Source organism: Eleutherodactylus coqui, chromosome 9 (assembly GCF_035609145.1).
Source record: "Eleutherodactylus coqui strain aEleCoq1 chromosome 9, aEleCoq1.hap1, whole genome shotgun sequence".
NCBI lineage: Eukaryota > Metazoa > Chordata > Amphibia > Anura > Eleutherodactylidae > Eleutherodactylus > Eleutherodactylus coqui.
The window spans coordinates 75207688-75235264 of NC_089845.1; the positions used below are offsets into that span (position 1 = coordinate 75207688).

The window sequence follows — 27577 nt, forward strand, 5'->3', positions numbered from 1 at the left end:
ACCACAGTCATTACCCCACCCGGGTGTCTAGCGGTAGTCTCCCACTTCAGACTAGTGATGGTCCCAAAACCAGTCCACACGGACCTCAGGCTTACAGTCCTGATGGCTGCTCCTATAGCCTCTCCGGCTAGCAGCTAGCCCCACTGGGCTATAGCTCTTCTCTCACTGGTCTGTGCCAGACCTCAGGCTCCTAGTTCCTGCCGCAGCTCCAGCCTCTCTGGCTCTCTCCATAGTGTGACAGGATCTACTCCTTTGATGTTAGGTCCTGTCACACCCATAGGTGTTAACCCTTTCTTTCAGTTTCAGGTTCGCTAAACACAGAAATCAGCACTCCAAGGCCTTCTACAGACCACTCTTGCTACTGGTTTACCAGAGTATGGACAGCATTGCAGACGCTACCCATAAAAAAAGAATAGGGCTCATGCTTCGTGATACGCGGTGAAATAAAGCATGCTGTGATCTTTTTAATGCACGTATCTACACACAGTGCTTACAGCCTTCACACAGATCCGCGCAGTGTTTTATGCATGCAGTCATGTGAATGAGCCCCATTAACCAGTATTAGGAAATCTGCCCCAATATATTGAATTTTCATGCTGGACATAAGTAACAATATGGAAGAAGTGCAAATCTTACAATTATACTATTTCTCTGTTTGTTCTTCTCCTGGTTGTGCTTTACAAATACTGATGCAAAATGCTGACCAAAATACTGCCGTGTGAGAGAAGCCTAAACGGAAAAACACATGGGCGCTAGCAGTAATACGCGGGAAGATAGGTCCTGCCCTACGTTTCTCGCACGTAGGAAAGTGACATGCCAGAAAGATAGGGCAAGTCCTATCTTTTCTTGGGTGTAGTATTAACGTGTGAGAATCCCGTTACTGCAAACAAAACCATTGAAATCAGTATTTTGTATCAGTATTTGTAAGCCAAACCAGGAGTCCAGAATACGAATTAGGTGCAAATCTTTCTATTATACTATTTCTCTGTTTATGCTCCATTCCTGGTTTTGGCTTACAAATAGATGCAAAATACTGATTGAGAATAATGCTGTGTGAAAGTAACGTTACTGGCAGTGGACTCACGTGACATAAAATATATATCATACAGCATTTGGTCTCTTCATGTAATGGGTTCCACAGAAACCGTAATGGGCTGTAGTACATTATGGAGCACTACGCATGGGCTACACAGTGAATTACTGATTTTCCTACCTAGTGTCGGAGAGATCACATTTATTTCCGGCTATAGCCACAACAATGTTCTCAGGGCCATGTTCCTTCAGTTCTTTAACCCATTTCTTCAGTGTATGGAATGAATCCTGTATAAATCACATCACACATTTTATTCTACATTCTTCAATAAACTCACTCAGATGACTAAATCAACATTTTTAATTGTAATCACTCTGTTTTCCTGAAAATAAGCTATAGTATGATTTTTCCTGAAAAAGAGCTGATGTCTGTAGCCTCTTCGGCAATAATGGGTCCTTGTGCTGTCGGTGAAATCCACACAGAAGATACGGCTGTCTGAATAAGGCCTTACAATGAAGGTCTTGTTCACACTGGCATTTAAACTTCCAGATCCACACTGGATTGTGACAATCTGCGGCAGATCTCATAGATTGCCCCTGGAAGTTCTGCTATGGATTTTCATATGAATTCACATTCGGAATTAGCCCAAGTCAATGGAGCAAATCTACGTACGACTGCCTCACAGTTTCTGCATGGATTTCATGTGGAAAAAGGACAAAAACTGACATGTCAGACCTTTTTGCTCAACTGGGGATTTCAAAATCCGCTTGTGGAAAAATTCACACCTTATGTGCTATGGCACAGATTTGCATAACATTTAATAGAACATTATTTAACATTTAATGTTAAATAAATTGTGAAATTCTGCCATTATCTGGCTTCAGCTTCTTGCACTAATTCTGGTGTCTCAGAATATCGATTCAAAGGGGTTTTGTCCCAGACTAGTAAAAATGGCCCGGGCTTTTTTCGGAAATCTCGCTATGTCCGCCAATGGGCTGTGTCTAGTATTTAATCTTGTCCCTATTCAATTGAATGGAGCTGAATTGTAATACTAGACTTAATCCAAGGACTGATGTGTCGCAGTTTCTGGAAACAGCAGACCCGATTTCTAATTTTGAACAATCCCTTTAGGGAATTCAGCCCAAACAATGAAAACCAACCCTGATGGCTCCTTCACACATGTGAGGGCAATATTGGGCCGTGATACACAACCCAATATCACACTTTTCATCATGTGAAAGCCCCAGGGAGCCCCAGCCTCGCATCACTACAGGGAATCCCTTCATCCCCACAGGGATAAAGGGATTTACTCACTAGCAATGAGGGGATTACCCAGCCACAGCAGAGGATCACTGAGTTCTCCCATTTGAAAACAAAGGCCGATATAGCAAAAAGATAGCACATGCTGCAATTTTTTTTCACGTAACATCGCGTGAGTGAAAACTCTGCAAATAGGAATGAAACCACTGAAAATCATTGGTTTCATAATTCTGCGTTTTCACTCACTCTCGGATCACGTGATTTTATCTCATGTGAAGGCAGCCTAAAGTGTCCCAGTTCTGCTCTAACCTATTCCAGCTGGTAAATGGCAATGACAATCTTAGAACCAGTTGATGTAGCTGGACAGATATTTTAGAATCAGAGCTTTTCATTCCTGTTCTACTGTATATCTATTTTATTGATTGGTGCATTAATTGGTAATGGAGGTAGATTCAACATACACACTAGAGCCGTTTGCATTTGGCCTTGTAGTGTGTATTGTACAATGTTACCTCGATATTCCTGCAGAGCACCGTTAAATAAAGGGAAAGTTATCAACAACTTTTTCACGTTAAATAGTCACAATTCATCACAAATCATGCTTGCGCAAAATTTGTGTCACTTTTTTGAGTCGTTCGCCACTCTGTGCCACTTTCCCGAAAATGTGTGTGGCTTATCAGAGGGGGCACATTTCTGTATAATATACCCCAGAAACTGGCATATACTATACCAGAAATCTACGCCAATTCCTAGCTAGCGTAAATTTCTGTGTAGGCATTCAGAGCAGCTGAGATGGCCACAATATATGAAGAGGCATGCGTCTCCTCATATATTTGGTGTATTATGTGCCATCGGGATAATATTAAGACTGGCATATTAAGTGGCGGTCTTAATAAATCTCCCGTAACGTCTTTTTAACCAATTATACTACAGATGGATGAAACTGCATCCCCAAAAAATAAGTAGGCTATTGAAATTCACCCCATCTGAAAAATTTGATATACCAGTAATGCCATTTCTGGCTTTGCTCCGGTATGTGAGTCATCCAGTCTTAAATATGTAACGTCTCAGTCATAGTGAAACTATGCCATTGATTTACCATATGTATGTGTCTCTGCTTTAGCAGCTATTTTATATAAAGTACAGTCAATGAAATACCAGATGGGTAAAATATGAGGTGATATTCCTTACCTGCTTGGTTATGTCATATACAATAACAGCAGCTGCTGAGCCTCGGTAGTACATTGGTGCCAAAGAATGGAACTGCAAAGACAACAAAACTTCTAGTATACAGTTTGCACTTTCTTAAAAGCAGTCAATGAGGTTTTCGATAATATATTATGCTAATATACAGTATATGGTGTTTCTCTGCTGACTATTACACATGCATAATGGACAGGGCTATTCAGTTTGGAGAAAAGATGGACAAATATATATCACAGCCGAATAAAGTGATTTGTCTGTAAAATTAATAATGGAGCATTTACTGTGTGTAAAAGAAAGCAGGTTTTATCATCAGCTTAAATGGGTCTATGGAGAGCGGATAGACAGGCCAGCTTTACATGGGCGTAAGCGCAAGTGCGTACGCCTTATCATAACTTTTTTGCACTATGAACAAGACTTTTTTTTGTGTGCGTATGGGCATACAGTGGTGCCTTGGCTAAGAGTTTACGAAGCTCTTAACCCAAAACACTCGTAAGACAAATCAATTTTCCCCATTGAAATCAATGGAAACGCCATTACTCCGTTCCGGATCGCAAATCTCTTCCATTGATTTCAATGGGGATGCAGGTGCCCCATTGAACGCAATAGGATACCGGCACCCCCGCAGTTATTTTTGGGAAAGGGCTTTAAATATAAGCCCTTCCCTGAAAAACATCCCTAACTGTAGTAAAAAAAAAATATACTCAGCTGTCCGCCGTTGCAAGGACTCCGCCATGTGCAGCCGCGTCTACTCCCTGCACTACTCTAAAGCTTTTCAGCATGCGAAGATTTAAAATTCGCGCCTGCTGAAAGGGCTGCGTCCGATTGGATGAACGCTCAGCCAATCACAGGCAGCGCTCTGCCATTCATTGAATTCATTTTTTCCACCAGAATTACGCAGTGTTTCACGCATCCCCTTGCATATTCCGTGTGAATCAATCGGTTCTATTCACTGCATATTGCACATGTAAATACTTCCGTGTGCAACAGGCCCTAAATTTAAAAGACGTGTGCTTGTCCTTCTAGAATATCGTAACATTACAGAGTGTATGCATTGATTGTGTAAGATTTATTATTATTGCCATGAATGGAGTCAGGAAGATGTTTTCCACTAAAATTAGGACAATTGGCCATATCAGATTTGTTTTACCCTCCTCTCAATCAACATTACATAGCAGTAGTTTAAACTACATGAACATTTGTCTTTTTCAAGTTTTACAATGCACCACCAGACCTCAAAAATGCTGAATCTCACTAAGCAAATCAGCATATTTCACCATCTGATGGAAGACACATTAGACTATATGCTGGCCACAGAACATCGAGCCATAAACAGACAATTACGCAATTCTGACATTTTGTTATTAAATCTGCGGGTACGTCACTTGACCTTATGTTGTCTCTGTCACGGTCAACTATACACTGGTGGTTCATATGGAAGCAATTAAGTTATTATGTAGTCTAGAAGCGTGGAGACATTATTTCCAAATAAAAAGTGTATAAACAAATTTGCTCATAGTTCAAGTCATTAGCCAAAAGAAACAAAAAGCATTGGTAAGCAGAAGACTATTTTTGCCACTGCACTATATTTAGCCGAGAAGGACATCATCAATCGGTTTCCAAAGTGTTGACCACATTTACTGCATATATTTGTTCTGTTCATATAGTGCCAATATGCAGCACCCAAGGTAGCGCTTACGGCACTTCAGACGACGGGTTTAGTATAATTTCCCCTCAACACACAGTGCGCTTAATACATAAAGAGAGTCAGGAGGGATATCATTACTTCTTAAGGAGAGCACCAAGAGGGTGAGTTAGGAGACTTATAAGGCCATAAAGGTATAAAGGGTTGGACATTGATTTGCAAGAATGCCACCACCCAATAGGTGGCGCTGCAGAGGCATTGTTCCTACTTTCTTATTTGTATATATTTCCCAGAGGAGCATGAATGGCCTTATAAGTCTCCTCACTCACCTTCTACTGAGTGATAATAGCCCTCCCGACTCCCATCATAGGCCTCCCACTAGCCAAGCCAGGATCCTAGTAAAAACTGATGAGGGGCAAAGAACCCCGAAACAGCTGTCTGTGTATCGATTTTGGCTTGGTTTTCAATTCCCAACCATTGTTGCAAAGACCTGTATAAAGGGTCTGACATTGATTTGCAGGAATGCTGTCATCCAATAGGTGGCGCTGCAGAGTTATTGTTCTATCTGCCTTATTTGCGTATAATACATGAAGAGGTACACACCACAGAAATGTATTCCTGATCCTGACAAAAGTGGTGAGGCTGGTGCAGAAGGCTAAAAAGTTACAAAATTTTTGTGCAAGCAATCCTTGTGCCAAATTTTACAACTTTACTCGTTTTCTGGCATAAAGCCTTCTTAAATGTCCCCATTATTTTCATGATGTGCCATTATTCTATATACCTAAGAGCACATTAGCTCATACATATTACAGGATTACTACTGATCAGTATAACTATTGATAGTGTCATTTAATCAATTTCACGTACAGAATATGTTAGATACTCACTCGTTCCTGACCAGCAGTGTCCCATATCAAAAATTTATGCAGTTCATTCCCACAAGGTACTGTTTTAGTCATAAATGAAGCTCTGAAAAAGACGTACAGTTCTAGAGTTAAGTTAGATGTAAAGGGGAATATCAAATCATAAACTCTATAAATTCACAGAAATCATGTTGTGTGTATGAACTCCACTTCCGTTGTCAAAGATGATAGCTGACACATGTATACAGTAATTGGAATTCTCTCTTCTCAGTAACTTACCCTATAGTAGGACTGATATTATGGTCAAAATGGTCCTGGACAAATCTGCAAACTATGCTAGATTTCCCAACTCCTGTGTCCTGAAACAAAACAATAAGATGGTTCCATTAAGAAATATTTTTTCGGAAGCTCTATTGGTGATGGGCCATGTATTGATTACATAGAACAACACTAATATAGATACATAATAATAGCAGGAAAGGAACCTCCATGGAAGTTGCCATTAGGGGAGTTGGAAAGTGTCAAAGAGTCTGTAAATTAAAAAGGCATTCTGACAAGATGATGGAAAGTTGTCCTTTTGTTTCTGTAATAGCAATTCAGCACATCTATTTGCAACATGTTCTTATTTGTGGTTGACCGTCAGACCGGAGGTGGAGTTTTAAAGGAACATTCCAGGCCAAACTGATGTTTTTTTGCAGGGCCTAAGGGGCAATGCAGGACACAGAAGTTCAAAAACAGCAAAAAGAGAATCCCTGTGTCATGCACTGCTCAACTAAGCCCTACAATAAACATAACACAATTTATAAGTTTTGCCTGCTTTCCAAGTTTGATCATGCCTCGTATGAGGCTGAAGGTAACAGCAGGATTTTAGGTTCCAAACCACAGCTCAGTTGTAGCCAGAATATAATTTGTGGACACAAAAGAAAACTGATAACAATAAACAGATGCTAACCAACAAAATGCAGCGCACTACAAAAAGTTGTATTTATTATGCTTGGAAGGTATGTAGAGTTTTTTTGCATTGTAAAGTTATAATAAAGCACTATAAGTATTGGCATCCTAGTAATAAATCACAAAATTTACATCAAATCATAACATCCAAGAATACAAGTGAATGCAAAAATATAAATGTTCATATTTAAACATAGCCTTTTGCAGCTTAAATGGTTTTCTAGGCAAATGTTATTGATGACCTATCCTTAGGATAGGTCTCCAGTCGTTGATTGTCTGGGGTCCGCTGCTCGGGACCCCAACTGATTAACTGTTCCAGCGCCCACTCAGCGCCACATCACACTGGGTACAGAGCGGAAGCAGATCACTCCGACCACTGTGTAGTGTCCGGCACTGCTAATTGTAGACTTAAAACTAGAGATGAGCAAGCATACTCGGTAAGGCGATATACTCGAGAGAGCATCACCTTTTTCGAGAACCTGCTGGCTCATCCCTGAAGATTCGGGGGGGGGGGGGGGGCGGGTGTGAGCAGGGGGTTGCAGAGGGGATCGGGAGGGAGAGAGAGGGAGGGATCTCTCTCACTCTCTTCCCCGCTCCCCTCGCTGCCCCGGGCCGCCCCCGACCCCCACGGCCCCCCGAATCTTCAGGGACGAGCCAGCAGGTACTCGAAAAAGGTGATGCTCTCTCGAGTACATCGCCTTACCGAGTATGCTTGCTCATTTCTACTTAAAACCCCTTTAAGGCCATTTTCACACAAACATTTTACAGCCGCTTTTCTGCGTCTACAATAAGGATATGTGTCCCGAAGTTTACTGATTCGAACTGTCACCATCATAACTTACTATGTTCTGTAATAGGATGTTTTTTGAAGTCTTCATCTACCCATTGCATAGGTAAAAACTGAAAGATCCATGGGGTCCAACCACTGGGTTTCCTACTGATCGCCAGAATGGGGGTCCCGAAGTTCCTCTAATGACAGGAGCAGTAGATGGACATGCGCATGACTGCTCCATTAATTTCAATGGGACTGCCAGAGATAGAGTTCAAGTGCTCAGTTATCTCCAAGAATTCTATTGAAATGAATGGAACGGCAGTGTGCTTTAGGGCCGCCGTTTGGCAATAGGTGGGATTCTCAGCAATGAGACCACCACCAATCTATCAGTTTCCACCTATTAAGCAGCTAGGTGAAGGTTTGAAAAAATGTTGTTAAAATTGCAAAAGTTCTATCACTATTGTAAATAACAATGGCAAAAGCGGGCAACCTTGCCTCATCTCCTTCTTATGGGGAACAGATCTGTATTAGACCCAATCACAGATATGCATGCTGTTGGATTGGAATAAAAAAGTTTTATTCAGGAAACAAACTCATTTCCACACCCGAAAAATGTCACCATTAACCCTAGAAACTTGCCAATCATGCAGTTAAACGCCTTGGTGGTATCTAACAATCACTTTACCCCTCAGATGTTCTCTACCTATTTGTGAAGAACTGAATAAGCGTGTAATCTTGATCGTTATTGAGCCACCAGATATACATTACAATTGACTACAATGCACCATCTGTCTAATTACTTTTTTTTTAAAGCTTCAATGCAAGGATTTTTGCCATTATCTTAAAATCGGTATTAGGGCTTGTTCACACGAGCGCTGTGGGTGTGCAGTATAGCCGCGCACAAAAAGCGCCTCTATATGAACCACTAAATGTGCGCACTGAACAAAGATAGAGCAAGAGACTACAAGGTCGCATGTAAGCTCCATGGTGCGCACAAAGATAGGACCTGACCTGCCTGGTGTGGGCTTTCCATGGACTCCTATCGGAGCTGGAAAGCATGTATCTCAAGTAGCTGGAATAACCCGTTCACGCAATCTTTAGTGCACGTGGCTATACTGCGCGCCCACAGCGCTCGAGTGAATTAGCCCTCAAGAAGAGACATTGGTCTTAATGAATCAGAACTTTGTGTCCTTCTTTCAGTAGTAAAGTTAGAATTGCTGCTTTCTGTGAATTGGAAAGAATTCCACTTGTCCTTGTTATATTGAATTCTTTTACCATACAGTAGGATCAAGTGGTATTTCATGAAATATCTTGTAGCTTTCAAACAGAATACCATCTGAGCCAGTTACTTAAGCATTTCAAAATGTCCTCAGACATTCCTCTGTATTAGGAGGCTTCTCTAGATCTTTACTAGGGAAATTCAACATTTTAAAGAGCTACTCCAGAGAAACTTGTTATTTTGGTGGGGTGCAATTCTTATCCAGTGCCTATTAGGGTAATTACTATATCTGACCATGGCTTCACTAAAACCTTCACTCCCTTATCAGTGACTATTCTTTTAAGTGCAAATTATTCACATTCATGTCTGTGCCTTGTCCTAAGTATGTGTGTATACATATGCATGCCTCTTCACATCCATTTCATTTTGCTTTGATGAAGGACTCTGAGTAAGGCCCAATGTCCACCTGCACGCATGGATTCCACTGCTGAATCCCGCAGCGGAATCCAGCTGTGTCCGTTGACATTGGGAGAAAAGAAGGTTTTCTTAACTCTCCGGCTCCAGCACGGATCTCCTGTACTCTGGCCGAATCTTTCTTCTTCAGCACGGCGGACATGCTGGATGCATGCGTAGTGCTCTTTTTTTTTAATGTCCTGCTTTCCCACGTATCCGCAGTACAGCCACAATGACATCTGTGGCACAGATATGACGGCTTCCATTGATTTCAATGGAAGTTGTCCCGCAGGATCCGCAGACAAAAATGAAGCATGCTGTAATTTCTTCCCGCACGTGCAATCCGCATGCCGGCAAAAACAAAAAAAAAAAATCACATCTGCATGCTTTAAATTGCCCTGTGGGTTCTGATGCATCGCTATAGGTACAGATCTCCCACTAGGGAGACAAACGCAGATTTTATCATTAATATCCGCACGTGGACATTGCGTCTTTGTCCAAAAGCTCGCATTAACATCATGTATTTCTGTTAGCCATTAAAAAGGTATCATATCTACAAGATTACTTGGTTTCTCTTGCTGGGAACAAATCACATTTTACTGATGAGAGACTCACTCTCAGGGCTTATTCAGACAGGCTTATATCGGCTGGGTTTTCACACCCTGCCGATGTACGCTGTCCCTCTCTGTAGGGGAGGAGGGGGGCCTGGCCCGGAGCTAGTGCACTGAGCTCCCGCCTCCCTCTTTCCCTGCCACTGTTTGCAATAAGATGGGCGGAACTTAGCTCCATCTCCGCCTCGCCCTCCCATTGGAAGCAGTGGTGAGGGGCCGAGAGGGGGCAGTAGGTCAGTGCACTAGCTTCCGGCCAGACCCACCTCCTCCCCTTGCAGATAGTGACAATGTATATCGGCCAGACGTAAAAACCCGGCCGATATATGCCTGTCTGAATAAGCCCTCATAGTAATGAATAGAGACTGTGACTTCCAGTCTGCTGTAGGATTCAGCTAGTCACACTATAAGTCATGAGGGACAACAGAGCACTGGACCAGAACGGATTCCTCGTCGATAAGGCGGCGGAGATTAAGTATTCTAGTAAATGATGTATGAAAACGCAAATGATAAAAAGTTTTCCCAAAGTGGTTCTTTAAGAAAACAAGTAGCCTGATGTTCTGGATAATGTTATATCTTTTAACATATAGATTGGAAGAAAAAAAAAACTAACTGATCTGAGCGGTCAATGTCATTGGTGCCATTCATGCAAACATAACCACTGAGGCCAGCGATTGGCTGCAGTTGTTATGCGTTACTGATGCTGGATTAGAGCCGCAGGTGTAGTAGCCATGCCGGTCACTGGAGAGTAGTAAAGATAGCCGGGAGTCATTATCGGGAAGTCATGGTATGCAGTACAATGGAATGAGACGGAAGCGTAGTCAAATGGAAGCCAGAGGTCAGCAACAGGAGGTAATGGTACAATTGCAGATGAGCAGGAGGAAGTGAAGCTTGATCAAGGTAATGGACCACAGAGCTTAGGGATTGGCTGACTGGGGAAATCCAGTCCCAGCCAGCTCAATCAGTCCACACCTGTGGAGCTGTGCTGCTGAAAACCTATGTAGTACATTAGATCTCAGCAGCAACCCTAACAGCAGTTGTCACATGACCGCTTCAGCAACTTCCTGAACCAGACAGAGCTGCTGTGCTGAATGTGGGGAAGAGCTGACCACAAATCAAGTAAAAATGATTTAGTCAGTGGATACAGGGTGTAAAAACCCCAGTCTTAAATCCGCCATTGGGTTTTCATATAATTGCTTCAAACATGGTGGAAGTGAGTGTCAAAGAAACAGGAATAGGAGAAAAAGCAGGAGAGAAGAGGGGAGCTAATATGGAGGAATGGAAAGGGTTAAAAAAAAACCCACCCCAGGCGCATTAGGGTGGGTTGGGGACCTGGTGGAGAAATGACACTCTGAGGCTTATTACAGATGGAAAAAAAGGTTTGATTCCTAAAAGATTAACCGAGATAGTTGTGGTGAACAGTGGTTTGTTTGAACTCTGACTTGCATTACCAGGTTTTGTGAAATGTATCGTGTCATAGATAGAGGATATCAAATTACACACGTACATTATATCATTTGCCTGAGGGCTTATTCAGACGTGCGTATATTGGCCTGGTTTTCACACCCGGACGATATACGCTGTCCCTCTCTGCAGGGGGAGGAGGCGGGCCAGGAGCAGTGCACTGAACTCCCGTCCCCTCTCCGCCCCTCACCACTATTTGCAATGGGAGGGGCCGAGGTGGAACTTGGCTCCACCCCCATCCTGGCCCTCCCATTGCAAACAGTGGCGAGGGGCGGAAAGGGGGCGGGAGTTCAGTGCACTGCTCCTGGCCCGTCACGCCTCCTCCCCCTTGCAGAGAGGGACAGCATATATCGGCCAGCATGTAAACCCGACCGAGGTACGCATGTCTGAATAAGCCCTTAGATAGACATAATGAAATTGAGAGGTTACCTTTTTTCTACAATACGAATACTTTTAAACACGCCGACTATTAGCCGAAAAATCACTTAAACAAGCGATTTCTGGCAATAGTCGTTCTGTGTAAAAGCTCACTGAAATTAAGCAACTAATCTGCGAATTCTTGCTTAGTGAAAACAGGCAGCTGTTCATCTACAAACGAATGCCTGATCACTATGAATGGAGGTAGGTGGCCAGAAGAGCTCTACAGCACACCGCACCTTTATTCACCGAATGACAATCCTGTGTGAAACATTTCTCCTATGTTTTCCTATGAAGCCTCCTTTTTCTTGCATCACAAAGCACAAACTTGCAATTTTCGTGTGAAGCAATGCATTTAAACATTAAAAAGTCTTATTGACTTTCATACAAAAAAACCCGCGGCAAAATTGCGCAAGAAAATCACAAGTGGCAGTGATGTTTTTGTGAGAAAAAGCAGCACTGACGCTCAAAAATCGCGGGAAAAAAGCTTGCGATCTTCTCGCCGCGATCGCCAGTGTGAAGGAGCCCTAACTAACATTGTACCACAATTTTTTTTGTTGTACATAATCATTGTGAAAGCAGATACAGGTCACCAAAGGTCATAGTGAACAGGTTAAGGGATCTTTATGTTATTTGAGTGCACATTAGCAATCTTAGGGTTAAAGCGGTACTGTCTGCCTATACATATTCCTCTATGCAGCGCACAATGTATTGATTTCCCATGAATTCTTGTAAGTGGTTGTACCAGTACAATATTTACATCTATGACAAGAATTTGCTGACTAAATAGTTTATTCAGAAAGTCTTCTCCAGCACTTCGTATTACACCAAATTATGTTATGCAGAACCATCCAGTATCACTTCTGTTTCCCTGCTTCACCACAAGATATTACTATTGTCTTGTTTTTTTACTCCTAATACAATGAAAATTCTTTGAAACGATCACCCAAAATAGCATTAAAAACGTTCTTCTAGAGAGGTGGTCTTCACAGAGAAGATGTCCACTATACATAGTAGGTGATGGAAGGAGATAGCTACTATTGAAAGGTAGGTATGTCTGATATTCTTGTATCTTGACGCCACCGGAAGCTAGGGGTTTGACAGGGCTTCTATGAGGAACGTCCCTGTCATGCCCCTAGCTCCTGATTGGCTCAAGAGCTGGAGGTTTGCAGGGACATCACAAGCTGCTGCAGCCAATCACAGGCCTCAGCGTTCAAGCACTGAGGTCTGTGATTGGCTGCAACAGTCTGTTGCGTCCTGTACACAGTCTGACTGCAGCCTGTAAACCGACCCGGTGCCAAGTGCAGAGGTGTGACGCTGGACATGCAGGGGGCTTGGAGAGGTGAATAAAGTGTACTTTATTATGGTTGTGCATGTGACTGCTAATTTAAGGAAATTAGAAGTCAGGCAATCCCTTTACGTTCAGAAAGTTTGCATTGTCTATTATAAGACAACTCTGATCATCTAGCATAAACTGTCAGGCTAGCAGCTGAATGGGTTAGAAAAGCTACATTTTTGAGCCACAAATGTGCTCAAAATTTTGCCACCACCCTTTCATCATCCATTTTTCTTACAGGACATGAGAAGTGCAATAATTAGCATGCAAAGAAAATGATGACAGGAGGATACACTTCTCAGGTGTTACGGACAGCAAGTGTGGACCCACCGTGCCAGGCAATCGGTTTGACTTTGGGTTAATCATGAGGGCGTTATCCTGACGGGTCCCTGGTTTTCACACTTTAACCCCTGTATAGGAATCTGGCCTTCACAGCGGGGCACAGAGCAAGCTGCTACCTCAGGAGTAGTCCCGGTGTGGTTGGCGGCTGACCCTCAGAGGTCAGACTGGTGCGAAGCACTGTAAAACCGTGCAGGCTACGGACAGAATCCAGAATAATGCAAGCAAGTCCACAAATCCGGGTAAACACAGAGCAGACACCGAAAACAACAGGAGGCCTTAGCTAAGTAACAGGCAAACATACACCAATACTTGGGCAAGGAGGAGGATCCTCAGTGCAGTTAAATAGGGATGTAATGGCCAATTACCCTGCAGCTGGGTGAGAGCACTGAGGATTTAACTCCTGCGGTCCTGATGGAGAGCATGCAGCCTTGGCAAGGGTTAACTCCTACAGTACTGGTGAAAAGTAAAAAACTATTATACAGGAGGAGAGGGTGATGTCTGCATCTGCTCAGAACAGCATGGGGATGGCTGCCCCTCCTGGTAGTCGCAGCTCAGCCAATTCATAAATCCCGCCACCACAAAGCAATGGCTGTTAATTGGCTCCTCAAGTGCTGCGGCTCAGCCAATCAAGGCAGCGCTGGATGAACCAATACAATGGCTCTGATTGGTTCTTGAATGCTGCTCAGCCAATCTATGCAGAGCTCAATGAACCAATCACAGCCATCACTTCCCAGAGGCGGGATTTATGAATCCTTTAACCAGGAAGTGATAATGTACAAGTGTCTAGCACTAAAGAACAGCACGGACCTCCAGAGAGCAGTGTGAGGGACATAGAACAAGCCTGCTAGGTAACTCAAATAAGAAATTACCTAAAAATAAGACCTAGTATTTCTTTTGGGGCAAAAATTCATATAAGACAGCGTCTTATTTTCAGGGAAACACAGTAGTTATTTTTCTTTAATCTTTATTTTCTAATATTTTAGATTGATATTTTGGACTTTTAGAACCACTTTTCCATAGAGTTATGGTCTCAATTTCCAATATTTTGAATTTACTATGGTCATTCTGGAGCAAGTTAATATTGTAACTATGACTACTGTCTAGAGGGAAACTATTAAAGTAGATGGAGGCATTAAAGCCTAAGAAATGGAATGAAGGTACCCTGCATGTGGAAAAAGACACACTCGCCAGTGCCATACACAATAATACGAGGCCAAATACCATTTAGTTTACAGAGACAGCTCCCAAAGATACTGAAGTCTTCTTCAGCATGAGTATAAGCAGAAGAGCAGTAACGAATCCCAAATTAGTCACTCAGACTGGAGGTAAGCAAATAGGTTGCAGAATATTTTGCAAATGTAATGTTCTTTACAGTCTCTTTCTAACACATTTTCAGGTTAGTGTAAAATACTGATTCTTTAGCTAACTGTTGGTATTGGAACCACGCACCTGCCCGGGCTCCCCCCTCTCCTACAAGCTCATTCAGTTTTAACATTCCGTCTGTCCCTACGATGTCACGTACTCTAGGGAATTGTGAACTCAATCCCTCCAGTAGAGGCAGTCCCCCATCTCCCTGTGGGAAATCCGGATTTCCCATCAAGGGTGTCCAGGGGCCGGGCACCCTGACTAGTCCGCTCTTAACTGCAAAGCCATCCCAGATATCCAACACTGAGTTTATTAGAGGGGAGACCCTGCTTCCCCGCCTGCCCAGACCTCCCTTCAACCAAAATAATCCCTGGATTCGCACTGAAGTGGTTGCCTGTTCCAGTTCTACACAGTGTTCCGAGGGTCCTCTACGTACTAGATCTAATACCACCTTACAAATTGCCGCTCTGTAATATAGTCGCAAGTCCGGAAGTCCCAGTCCCCCTCTATCCTTTCTCTGCGTCATTAGTCTATAACTGAGTCGTGGCCTAGAACCCTTCCATATGAAGCGGGTTGCTGCTTTTTGAAATCTTTTGAAATTATCTCTTGGGATTTTTATAGGTAGTGTTTGGAAAAGATAGAGGATTCTGGGCAGGGAGTTCATTTTGAGCGCATTTATTCTACCGAGCCATGAGAGGTTCAGTGGTCGCCATTTATCTAAGTCCTTCAGTACTGAGGTGAGGATGGGTTCAAAGTTTAATTCGTATAGCTTCCCCGTGTCAGGAGAAAGAACCACCCCTAGGTATTTTATGTGATCCTCCCGCCATCTCAAAGCAGACATGTTTTTATAACTCTGGAGAACCCCTTTAAGCCTCAGTAGGGATTTTAAAGTGTCTAAAAAAGTGGCAGAATTTGAGTTTTAGACAGATTTAGTAATTCAAAAATTTTAAAACACCTTACAATTTTTGATGAATCTCACTCCAGTAGATGAGTGATGTACAAAGTGTAGGAACATCTCTTGACATATTTAAAGGTGCTACAAATTTATCTACATCATGCAACAATATGATAACTTTGGCGCACTTTGTGCTGGAGAAATGAAAAAAGTAGCACCAAAAATTCTTCTGATAATATATTCCGTCCAGTATGTTTCCGAAGACACTGGCAAAGTAGGGGCTATGTCTCTTGCCTATGTATATGTGTGGAGGATAGATAAATGGTGAAGGGACATATATAAATTTAGTCAAAACTCACAGTTTGAACATTATTCTAAGGTTCATTTTTTAGACTTTTGAGGTAGAATATAAAAGACAGATGAACAAAAGTTCAAACAGTATCCTAGAGGTTTCGATGAAACATAGTAACTAAGAAGAGTCATTGTATATAGAAGAGAAAGATGTCCTGCAGACATGTTTGTTTTTCAGGCCTTATGTTGTAACTGTTGGCTGAAGGCCCAAGCAGCCCTGTCTGCTCATTTTTTTGTTGGTGTCTGTGGGTAAAGCCTGAAAAACATCTAAGAGCCAGAAATTTAACAGAGAAGTTAGCATGCATGCTACTGGGGTTTGCGAATTAATGACATGAACAAAATTACTGGCATACCCAAAAATGTTTGCATTTCAGTATATATTAATAATAGGGAACTACATGTCGGTTAGTGGTGCTCCTTCCCCCTAAAACAAGCAACCTCTGCATGCAGCCTATAAGTTCTCAGTGATATTGTAAATTCCTACATTGCAACACATAGTGATACAGTGGATGTAAAAAGTCTACACACCCCTGTTAAAATGCCAGATTTTTGTCATGGTAAAAAAAAAAATATCTGATAAAGATGAATCCTTTCAGATTTCTTTTCACCTTCCATGTGACCCGTTATATGAATAATTCCATTGAAAAACAAACAGAAATCTTTTAGGGTGTATAAATATGCACACCCTAAAACTAATACTGTACCCTTTGACTTTATGACCGCATTCAGTGTTTTTGTCTATCAGCATGGCACAGACTTGGCAATCTTTGCACACTCTTCCTTGCAAAAGCGCTCCAAATCTGTCAGATTGTGAGGACATCTCGTGTGTAGCGCCCTCTTCAGGTCAAACCACAGATACTCAATGAGATTCAGGTTTAGGCTCTGGCTGAACCATTCCAAAACTTCGATCATCTTCTGGCAAAGCTATTTTTTTTGTTAATTTGGAGGTCTGCTTTGGGTCGTTGTCATGCTGAAAGGTGAAATTTCTCTTCATCTTCAACTATTTAGCAGAGGTCTGAAGGTTTTGTGCCAAAATGGACTGATATTTGGAACTGTTCAAAATTCCCTCCACCTTGACTCCAGCAGTTCCAGCAGCAGAAAATCATCCCCAAAGCATAATGCTGCCTCCCCCATCCTCATTGTGGGTATGGTGTTCTTTTGGTGATGTACAACTTTGGCTTTGCGCCAAACATACATTTTGGAATTATGGCCAAAAAGTCCAACCTTGGCCTCTTCAGACCATAACACGTTTTCTCACATATTGTTGGCAGACTTTATATAGGGTTTGGCAACATATAGCTGGGCTTGGATGTATTTCTTTGTTAAAAATGGCTTTTGTCTTGCTACCCTACCTCACAGCCCAGACATATGAAGAATACAGGAAATAGTTGTCACATGCACTCCACAACTAGCCAGGAATTCCGTCAACTCCTTTACTGTTGCTGAAGGCCTCTTGGTAGCCTCTCGGACCAATTTTCTTCTGCTCTTTTTATCAATCTTTGCAGGACATCCAGTTCTTGGGAATGTCACTGTTGTGCCAAATTTAATCCACTTCTTGATGACCATCTGCATTGTGTTCCATAGTATATGTAATGCCTTGGAAATATTTCTCCTGACTGATACCTTTCTTCTGTTTTTAAGCTCTTTATGGACCTTGACATTTGCTGAAAAATGCAACTAAGGAAATGTCAGGAACCTCCTCCTAGAAGAGCTGAACTTAATATGAGGTGAATCAGAATCCTTTTAAATAATGGCAGCCACGTACTGACTATTATTTATCATGAGTTTACATGTGATTGGCTAATTCTGAACACAACCACATCCCTAAATATAAGGGTGTTCACACTTATGCAACCAGATTATTTTAGTTTTGTTATTTCTCTTTTCCACCCTAATAGATTTCAGTTTGTTTTCCAATGTAGCTGTACAGATAACGGGTCACATTGAAGGAAAGAAATCTGAAATGATTCATCTTTGTCGGATTTTGCTAGGGGTATATAGACTTTTTATATCCATTGTAGGTCCACTAGATTATGAGATCTGCTTCACACAACAACTGATGATAGAGAAAGGTGTTGAACAATTCTTGAAATGATCAGGTAGGGAATTTTAAAAAATAGTTGCAAATCGGGACACCAGATTCCAACTTCCATTAAAATCAAGAGGGGTAAAAATCTGGTTCTGCAATTTAGCCTCCAAAATGTTCCTTGAAGAACAGTCAAGGTGGTGGTCCTAGTGGCAGCCCAGCGGTTAGTACTGCTGCCTTGCAGTGGTGGGATCTTAGGTTAAAAACCCCATCAAGATCAGATTCAAACCTACAATCCCAGCACTAAAAAGTCTGTAGCTCTAAGCCAACACACCTGTCCATTCTGTTAAAGTAGAGAGCTAATATTTTAGCAATTTTTGCTAAAAATCAATTCGGGATGATCTGATCTGATTTATCAAAAATTAGCCCAATTTTATCGCCCAGCCAAACATGATAAGCAACATTGGTAGTGAATACATTTTGCCCCTTATATAATAGTAATGGCATACAAATAATTAGACTACTTCAGGTGAAAGCACCATAATATTATAAAATAAGGTGCCAGTCCAAATATTTCACCACTGAAACTGCAGGGAAATTGCATGGCTGCCCTGCTCTGCATTACACCAACCAGTCAAAGCTAAATGGAATTGTTGAAAAATACCAAAATAAATTACATTCTTTAGTCTAATTTCCCATTGGTGCAACATCCTCTCCACCAAGCATTGTTTATATGATGCGGCAGTGACATATCCATATATGCAAGTGACCTCGGCAGCCAACCATTTACCTCAGTGGTCTTGAGCCATACACTCATGAGGCAGGTGATTGGCTGCAGCAGTTGATTAAGTTTGTATTTGTATCTGGACACGTAACTACTATAGCATGCAAATAATGGTTGATGGCGAGGCCCCGAGTACTGGAGGTGCTGTACTAGCAGGTGATCGAACCAGTGTGTATAACTTATTTTGTCATTTTTCAATATTTCCTGCCCTCCATTTTTTTTAACTTGGACAATTGCTTTAAAACCACATGATTTTTCTTTGTATAGTGGGAATGGGACCAGTCCTTTTAACTCTATACCATCCTGTTGCAACGTTAAACATTCTCTGGTATCAATTAAGTTGAGATTATATACTTTTACTATGTGATATCTTCTACGGTGACTATAGAAAACTTTTTCAACTTTGTACAGAACTGATCTGGAATATGTCCATGTGTAAAAAGCATTTTTTATGAGAGCCTGTAGTTTACATCTAGTAGCAAGTGAATTTATGATCTTCCCATATGAGCCAGTTTTGCAGTCAGCAACCGTCAGTGCACTGAGGTAATCGTGAATATTCTTCTGATGCAATGATTCTCCCATGAATTGTATAGTAAAACCTACAAGTCACATAAAGGAGATCAGATATAACACAGGCCTTTGTTTATTTGGTTTGTATTCTACTTTTTTTTTAAGTGTAATAAGAGAAAAATTAGAATCTGCTGCATTGCATACTTGCTGTAAGAAGCTATGTCCCAGATGGAAATGTTATCTGGAAGAATTTCCAGGAAGCTCATCATTCGCCTGCCTCCTCTGATTGAAACAAGAAGGACATACGAGTGAGAGGGGGTGGTGAAACGGACAGAACTTTCCTGCTGCCGGTTAAAGAACTCATGCCTTGACTTTCCTGTGGTCTTATATGCTTGTCCCTAACTGCACTGTTATTTAGATATGTGGCTGCGAAATTTCATGGCTTTCCCTGTAATCTCCTTGCGGAAATCTGTGCATGTCCCACGGGACAAATAGCACTGCCACTAAAACATAAAATAAACAGGATATAGCATTTCTTTCCGCAGTCTGTGGATGACGTGTGTTAAATTCAAATCCGCTTTTCTGCTACTGTAATACACTGTGGATTTTAAGTTCTGTAAATACGGATTGAAAATAGCGTATCCGCTACAGAGGAACATATACTTAGTCAACCATAAATTGAACACAGACTTAAATATGACTAAAAATAAGTCAGTCCTTTTGGTTTTATAGGAGACAATGCAAATATGATCTTTCTTAAATGGGTTGTTCGGTTACCAGAGAACTTTGCAGCTGCAGTTATCTTTAAATAACAAAAAGAGAAGCACTTACTCGTCGGTACTGGTGTACCTTGTCTCCACAACAAGTATGGGTGAAGACCTAGTAATTAGCTGTATATGCCCACTGTACGCCCAGAAGTTAGTACTTTGGCTGCTTGGAGCAAGGTCCTGGCAGCGTGGGGAAGGAGGTTTGCCTTGCATGGAGGGTTAGGGTTAGTTTAAGTGTTAGGCTTACATTATTAGCTGTTTACACCTAATAATGTAAGCCTAACACTGAACCTAACCCTCCATACAGGTGATCCGTCCCCAGCGGCCTAGCATAATGTCGGGCGACTGCTCTTGTCCATGCCTGTGCGGCAGGGGAGGATCCTGGAGCATACTCACAGTGGTCCCCAACGCAGAGAGACCAGTAGCTGAGATGAGAGTCCAGCGAGGAGAGCAGTGGGGACCCCAGTGAAAGCACTCCCGGCTGCAGCGGACGCAGGGGGAACGGGAGCCAATATTGGTAGTGCAGCGTGGAAAGGAGCCTGGAGTATATTTACAGCAGTCTCAGCCGGCAGCGGCCGACCGGGGGGATGGGAGTAGAGGTGGGAGTTCGCCAAGGAGAGCAGCAGGGAGCTCAGTGACAGCGGTTCCGGCTTCAGTAGCGTCTGCAAGCAACAGTACTACCCAATCGGAAGGTAAGGCCATGATAGGGGTGTTTCCTCCAGCTAAGTGATTTCACACCCCTAGCTTCCAGTGTCGACAAGGTACAACAGCACTTTACTCGTCTTTGCCATGGGGGTCCAGCGCTGTTGGCCCACAGTCCTTCAGGGATTGCTGTGGAAGATGAACTCACTGAAATTCACTAGACCACTGCAGCCAATTAGAGGATGCAGTGTCACTGTTCTGAACTCCTGGCATCATGGCACCCAGGATGTGAGTGCAGGTGCCAGGAGAACGGGCAGTGATGCTACAGCCTCTGATTGGTCGTGGCGGTCAGGTGACTTCCAGTTATTTAATTTTTACAGCAATCACTGAACGGATGGCGGGACTATAGCACTGGATCCTCACAGCAGAGGACGGTTAAGTACTGCTCTTTTTGTTATTTGGAGCTGTACCTGCAAAATTGTCTGGTGACTGGACAACTCCTTTAACTTGTCTCTAAATCCAACATATCCAGGGATGTATGGTGCGCTGAAAACAAACTGCATACATCTGACAGTTGACTTAATGGATCCCATGTTAAAAAAAATATATGTTAAAGTATACGTTATCTTACTGGATGCCATGACATATTATTGAATTGCTACCATGACAAGTTGTTTAAGTCAATGAAATTCAAGCTTAGATAAAGGGAACCTGTCACCAGCTTAGAGCTGGTGAAACCAATGGGTGTAAGGAAAACTAAATGATAAAATATGAAAAAAGTTGTTTTAATAAAGCGAGTAATACCTTGTAAAAAGTGGGTTTAATCCTTCCTGCACTTTATGTAAATCACTGCTGAAAGGCCCATTGGATGGGCTGGACAGTCTCTGCTGCCTGCAGTGCCCTCCTATCCAGCCAACCTCTCTATGATTGATGGAGGACATGCATGACTACTCTTACATCATCCAAAGACCCGTCTAAATCCCCTGCAGCCACAGAACAATGCATGCACAAAAGAATCAGTTGAGTCTGCCCCCAATAGGAATAGATGATCTGGGTATGTGCCAGTCCATGGCTATGCACCAATCATAGGTAGAGCAGCTATGGCTTGGAGGGCACTGGGGTACCAAAGATGGTCCAGGCTGGCTTACCAGACTGTTTGGCAGTGATTTACATACAGTGCAGGAATGATTAAACCTGATCTTTACAAGGTATGTGGGCATTACTGGCTTTATATAAAAAAAAAGTTTTTGGTATACTCTATAATTTAGTTTTACCTACATGCCATTACTTTTAGCAGTTCCATGTTGATGACAGGTTCCCTTTAAGGTTGAGTATTACAACTATAGACAACAATACAACATGCTGAGTGACAAAAATATGGCAGCATGAATAGTTACATTAACAAATTAGCTACATATTACTATTACTGGACCTTCTAAGTAATGAACTAATACAGGTATGAAATATGCTAATATGAATGAGATCTATGGGTCGTCTCTTTCATTTATCACAGGGAGGACTTCTCATCAATGGCATCATGAGGACACCAATATAATACCAGAGCACACGTCATTACATTCCATCATTTACACGTCATTTTTGATTCTAGTATATTGGCAGAGATGTGGTGATTGTCAATTGATATTACTTCTGACTTACAGCAGGGATCTGCACTTTCCACAATTCAGAACATATGCTGAGAATGCAACAAAGCAGAACGTAGCACTCTTTGTTTAAAACCTGTACTGTCATCCTCCCCTGGACCTCTGCTGCCTCTGGTTTAACATTACAGTTTGACCACTTTGGACAACATTTATGACGAACCATAGATTAATTCTACACAATTGGTTAGATATTGTAGATACATTTTTTCTGTAAAGCATAAAAAGCACATATTGAGACAGAAGATAGTGCAGGATGTTTTGTTGCTAATCAACAGTTTTGTCATTTGCAACATTGTTGCTAAACCACAAATCTGGAAGGAAACTGCATTCAGCTGCATACAGTAGGCATTCGAACAAATACATGTTTGAGTAACTATTATCTTAAGAGAATTGGATGGTTTTATGCATACGAATTCCAAAAACCTAGTCACAAGTCAAACTAATTCTTTGTCATCCTTATAATAGTACTTTCCCCGTTGTTTCTTTTGTGCAATACAAAAACATTTCCTCTGGCATTCTGGGATTTGTAGTCGTGACTAGCTTAACAATCCTGAAAACATTAACCCAGTTCAGCTTTACACTGGTATTATTCATTGAAAACACAATAAGACCCAGCACAGTAAGTAGGAGTGTAATTTACCATCCTTTTCCAATTGTATATCAGACACCCTCCTGCATCCTTCTTGTTAAAAAAAAGACCCAAGCGGCACTTACCCCCAGAAGGCAAACTTTCAGCTCTCGGATAGCCATCCTTTAAAAGGAGTTTTGTTTCCTATAACACATCATCAGGAACAAGAACCTTAGCACACAGCCATCAACTCCCAGGCTCTGCTTCTGTGCTCATGTGAATCGCATGCAAATAATTTCCTGACCTAACAAAAAGAAAGAGAGGGAGAAAGAGGAGGTTTTAATTCCTACAAAACAAACGGAAACCAGTCTGGGCTATTTATGGGCAGGCCTGTCACATGGCCTGCTGACAACTACTCATTTGCTGCTTTCGTAATCTCCCAAAAATGCTGCATATTATACAAAAAGAAGCATAGGGGCACATAATATGTACAGTGGATAGTATGAGTATTCAGCATATACTGTAGTAACATGGGGAAGCGAAGAGATCCTTTGTTAAGGTACCTTTCAGATTTGTTTCACAGACTTGGGCTGAGCTGCAGTGGAAAGTATCTGTCCTCCAGGATAAGGGTGGAGAAAGAGTTCAGTGCAGAATATATGGAAAACATTGCACATCTTCCTTTCCCTTTTTCATTTACTGCAAACTTTCAGGAAAATATGTTATGTAAAGTTTTGTGGATCTTTCTATGAAGTTGTTGTTGCAGAATACTAATAAGAAACAATGTAGGAAGATAATCAGCAGTCAGGTAGATTAAAATGAAGTATTATTTAAACATTGAACTGTTTTGCTTATTGGGAAGATTTATCAAAACAAATGTAAGATAGAGCTGCAATCTGATTGGTTGTTATAGCAAACTGCTCCACTTCACACCATTTTCATAAATCTGTCCCATTGTTTTATTCACATTTCAGTTTTGAGGGCTAGAGGAAGTGTAAACCTCTAAGTTATCAGAGAGAAAAAGCATGTGCCATGCACATAGTGTACCCACTCACTTATAGTCAGAGGCGTAACTTGAAGCTCCCAGACCCCGATGCAAAACTCGTAACAGGGCCCCCAACTATAATGTTTTACTTATAGTACTGGGAGAAGAAAGGCCTTATGGGCCCCCCAAGGCTCCTGGGCCCGGGTGCAACCGCATCCACTGCATCCTCTATAGTTATGCCCCTGCTTATAGTTCTTATTAAAGTATCCACAAGGACCATTCAGATTGGAACCCAAGATTTCTCTTACAGTCTGTTAACTTTTCGCAAGGGTTAAGTACAGCAGGAATTCCTGAACTTGCATGAATCGTTGATTTCTAATGATGATCTGTTTTCCATTAGGGCAGATTCACATAGACCTATTTGCGCACACAAAATTTACGCAGGTGATACGCAGATAACAGAATCCACTGATTTCACATGTCCATATTTTGCACATGCATTTCGATTGCGTAAAAAAATGCAGCATGCTCTAGTTTTGTAAGCATTTGCACACCAAAGCTCCCGGTAGAAGTCAATGGAGGGTGCGCAATACATGAGGAGATGCGTAATACTGTACGTAGTTCCACTGGAAAAAAAACACATGTGGAACTCATTAGACAAATTAACCATTTCAATTGGTGCATCTTAGTTTGCCACAGACAACTGAACATGCCTTACAGCGCAAAAAGTACTGTAAAATATGCCAAAGCACATGCAAAAAAGCATTGTTCATTCCCCATAAACACTGCGCTCATGCGCGCACAAATATGCATACTCTTATTGGGTCTCCCAAGTCAGTTGGCTTATGACGGGAGGCAATTGGAAAATATGGGTCTCCTGAGTCAGTTGTTTGCGGTGGGAGGCATTATGGTTGTTTTTTTCCCAAAAATGGTAAGGTGACAGACCATGGGGCTCCAGGACCTCCCCCCTCTTTCGGTTATGGTTAAAAATTGGGGTTGAAAAAGAAATGTCGGTTTATGTAACGTTATGTTTGTAAAAAAATGGCTGCTGTGGCCACAATTATCCAAAATAAGTGATGTATGTCGTTAATGTATTTAAAGGAAGATGGGGGAAGTCTATAAGATGGTATGCCTGCAGCTGGAGCGACTCCGTTATACCCGGGTCAAATCTCTGAAGAGACCTAATGGTTATGTTGTCCCAAAAATGTCTGACAGCTATTGTTCAAACCTCCTGTGCCACTACGAGTCTTAAGGGAGGCTACCCCCCACAACAGCATGCCTTTCATAGTGTTGTTCACTGTGTTGAACAAATCATTTATATACAATGCCCTTGCATGTTCAGGCATGTATGTGACGGTTTCATCATTTCCACATTTTTAAAGGTCGGAGGGGTATCATCTCTCCTTAGGGAGAGCACCAAGAAGTGATCTGGATTATGATTTCTCCAGCAGGCTTTGGGGTATTTTGCCGCTTCCGAATTATATCGTGTGCACACATCGTCGACCAGAATCAGACACAAATGCTGGTCTAAAACCGGGAGAGTCTCTACAATGTGTAGAGGCTCAAGCCTTTTATTATAACACATGACAACCGCCCTTCAATGGGCGTGCAACAGATTACATCAGTAACATATAAGATTCTCATTTGTCGGATCATATAGAATCCCCCACCTCTCTGCCCACCCCCTTCCAAGTGCTGAGGTAGTATGGACTTTTGTCCTAGCTGAAGTCAGCTCCGTGTAGTGATGAATCATTGTTTAACTAGCTTGTGTGAAGGAGTGGAAGGGGGCTAGGTAAACACTCAGTGTTGGACACAAATATACACATAACACTATGGCCCTTTAACTCTTAGAAGCTGGTTGTGCAACTCCTATGTACTTCCTATGTATTTAGCTAACATTAGATCAGACATCCATTGTCTAGCAAATACCATGATTAGATTGTGTGTGTGTCCTTTAAACTCCTGAGCTAAAAGTCATTACAACAGCAAAATACATTTGGGTTATATTAATCGATAGACATTTTATACCAAAATAATCATCATGTCTATCACAATCCCCACTTAAAATGTCTATCCTCTAATTCTCTATCTAATTTTCACAGTTTTCTGCGCATGAGCCTATAACTGGAGCGCGTTGAAGGTTCGTTTTAGGGTCTTCAAGGGGGTGTAGGACTTGTCCACTCCTTCTGGGGATGCATCCAGCAAACTCATGGTGGGAGCGGCTTTTCCAGCATCAGTTTCACAGGTCTCTCTGACACAGGGGATAACACAGCAGACTAGAACAGAAAAGGTAACCATCAGTTCACATACAACAGCGACGCCCGTCTGTGCCAGGATCCTTTACCACCCGCTCATCCATGGCGAGTGCTGGTCCCAAAAGTTAGCTCTTTTTAGTCAGTGCGGTCAGCTTCTTAATGGCAACTGCGTTTTTACCCGCGGGTCACGTGTCGTCTAGGATGTAGGTACAACAAGTCTCCCCTATCATCTTACAGACACTCCCCTTTTTAGCTAAAGTCATATCTAAGGTCATTCTATTTTGAAAAAGTCATAGTCGAGTTAGGTCCTATTGGTCGACTAGTCCCTATAAGGCGTCTCTAGTATAATTTATAAACCACTGCTAATTATAATAAACATAATTAATCCAGTCAACGTTTATTTACCATAATGATCAGGAAAATGGACTCGAATCTAGTTTTAACTTGGTCTCTAATTTTTAAAACTTGTCAGGTACCCCCCTTGGCTATCCTATGACGTCAATGTACAAAACTACCACCAGGGGTCTCTCTTCTCGCTCTAGCATAATGTTACAATACTAGTAGCGTGCACAGGTACGCACGGCGTGGGACTCCCTAATCTTCACCCACACCAATGTCCCTCCTGGAGATAGTCCTAATGGTGAACACGTCCAGGTCGCCTCACCCTTGCGTCAGGGTTTTCCCACTGCCCGTAAGTCCCTACTCCTAGGAGGGGGGGATCCCTACCTCACCTCAGAGGGAGGCCATGGATTCCCTGGGCTCATTTCCGGGCATCCATACCCTCTATCTGTACAAGTTAACACCCCACAGGGTGTGCCCTCGCCGGAACCTAAGGTCTTCTGCACTATCCCTTGGCAAATGGGAATTCCACTGACAATCCATCTTAGGAGATTGGGGCAGGCACAGTACTAGTACATTTCTCCTTTTCTTTGGTAGCGTATGTGGTTGGCATTATCGGAACTGGCTCTTCATCTTTTTTAAACAAGGGAAATATTGCTGAGTTCCCCAAAAATCTCCCTCCACCCTGCCTAATTGCCTGGCAGGTGTAGTTTCCAGGGTAGTCAGTAATACTCTCTCCGGTGCAAAACACTTAAGTAGTTATAGAGTATTCCTTCTTCCATTTCTCACGGACAGTGTAATTAGCGGAAATGTTCGTGAAGAGACTAAGCATCTACAGGGAGATTTAGGGGGACCATCCCCGA

The 27577-nt window shown here is 42.2% G+C and overlaps 1 protein-coding gene across 1 annotated transcript in view; it reads right to left on the reverse strand.

Moving 5' to 3' along the window:
* RAB31 (RAB31, member RAS oncogene family) overlaps positions 1-23442 on the reverse strand; it is a 34836-nt gene extending 11394 nt beyond the window's left edge. The window contains exons 1-5 of the mRNA XM_066579545.1: positions 23285-23442; positions 6284-6363; positions 6029-6110; positions 3485-3556; positions 1214-1320 (exon numbers count right to left, since the gene is read on the reverse strand). Coding sequence (XP_066435642.1) covers positions 1214-1320; positions 3485-3556; positions 6029-6110; positions 6284-6363; positions 23285-23320 — 377 coding nt within the window. The 5' untranslated portion in view covers positions 23321-23442. The remainder of the gene's footprint in view (positions 1-1213; positions 1321-3484; positions 3557-6028; positions 6111-6283; positions 6364-23284) is intronic.
* Between the last annotated feature and the right edge of the window lie 4135 nt (positions 23443-27577).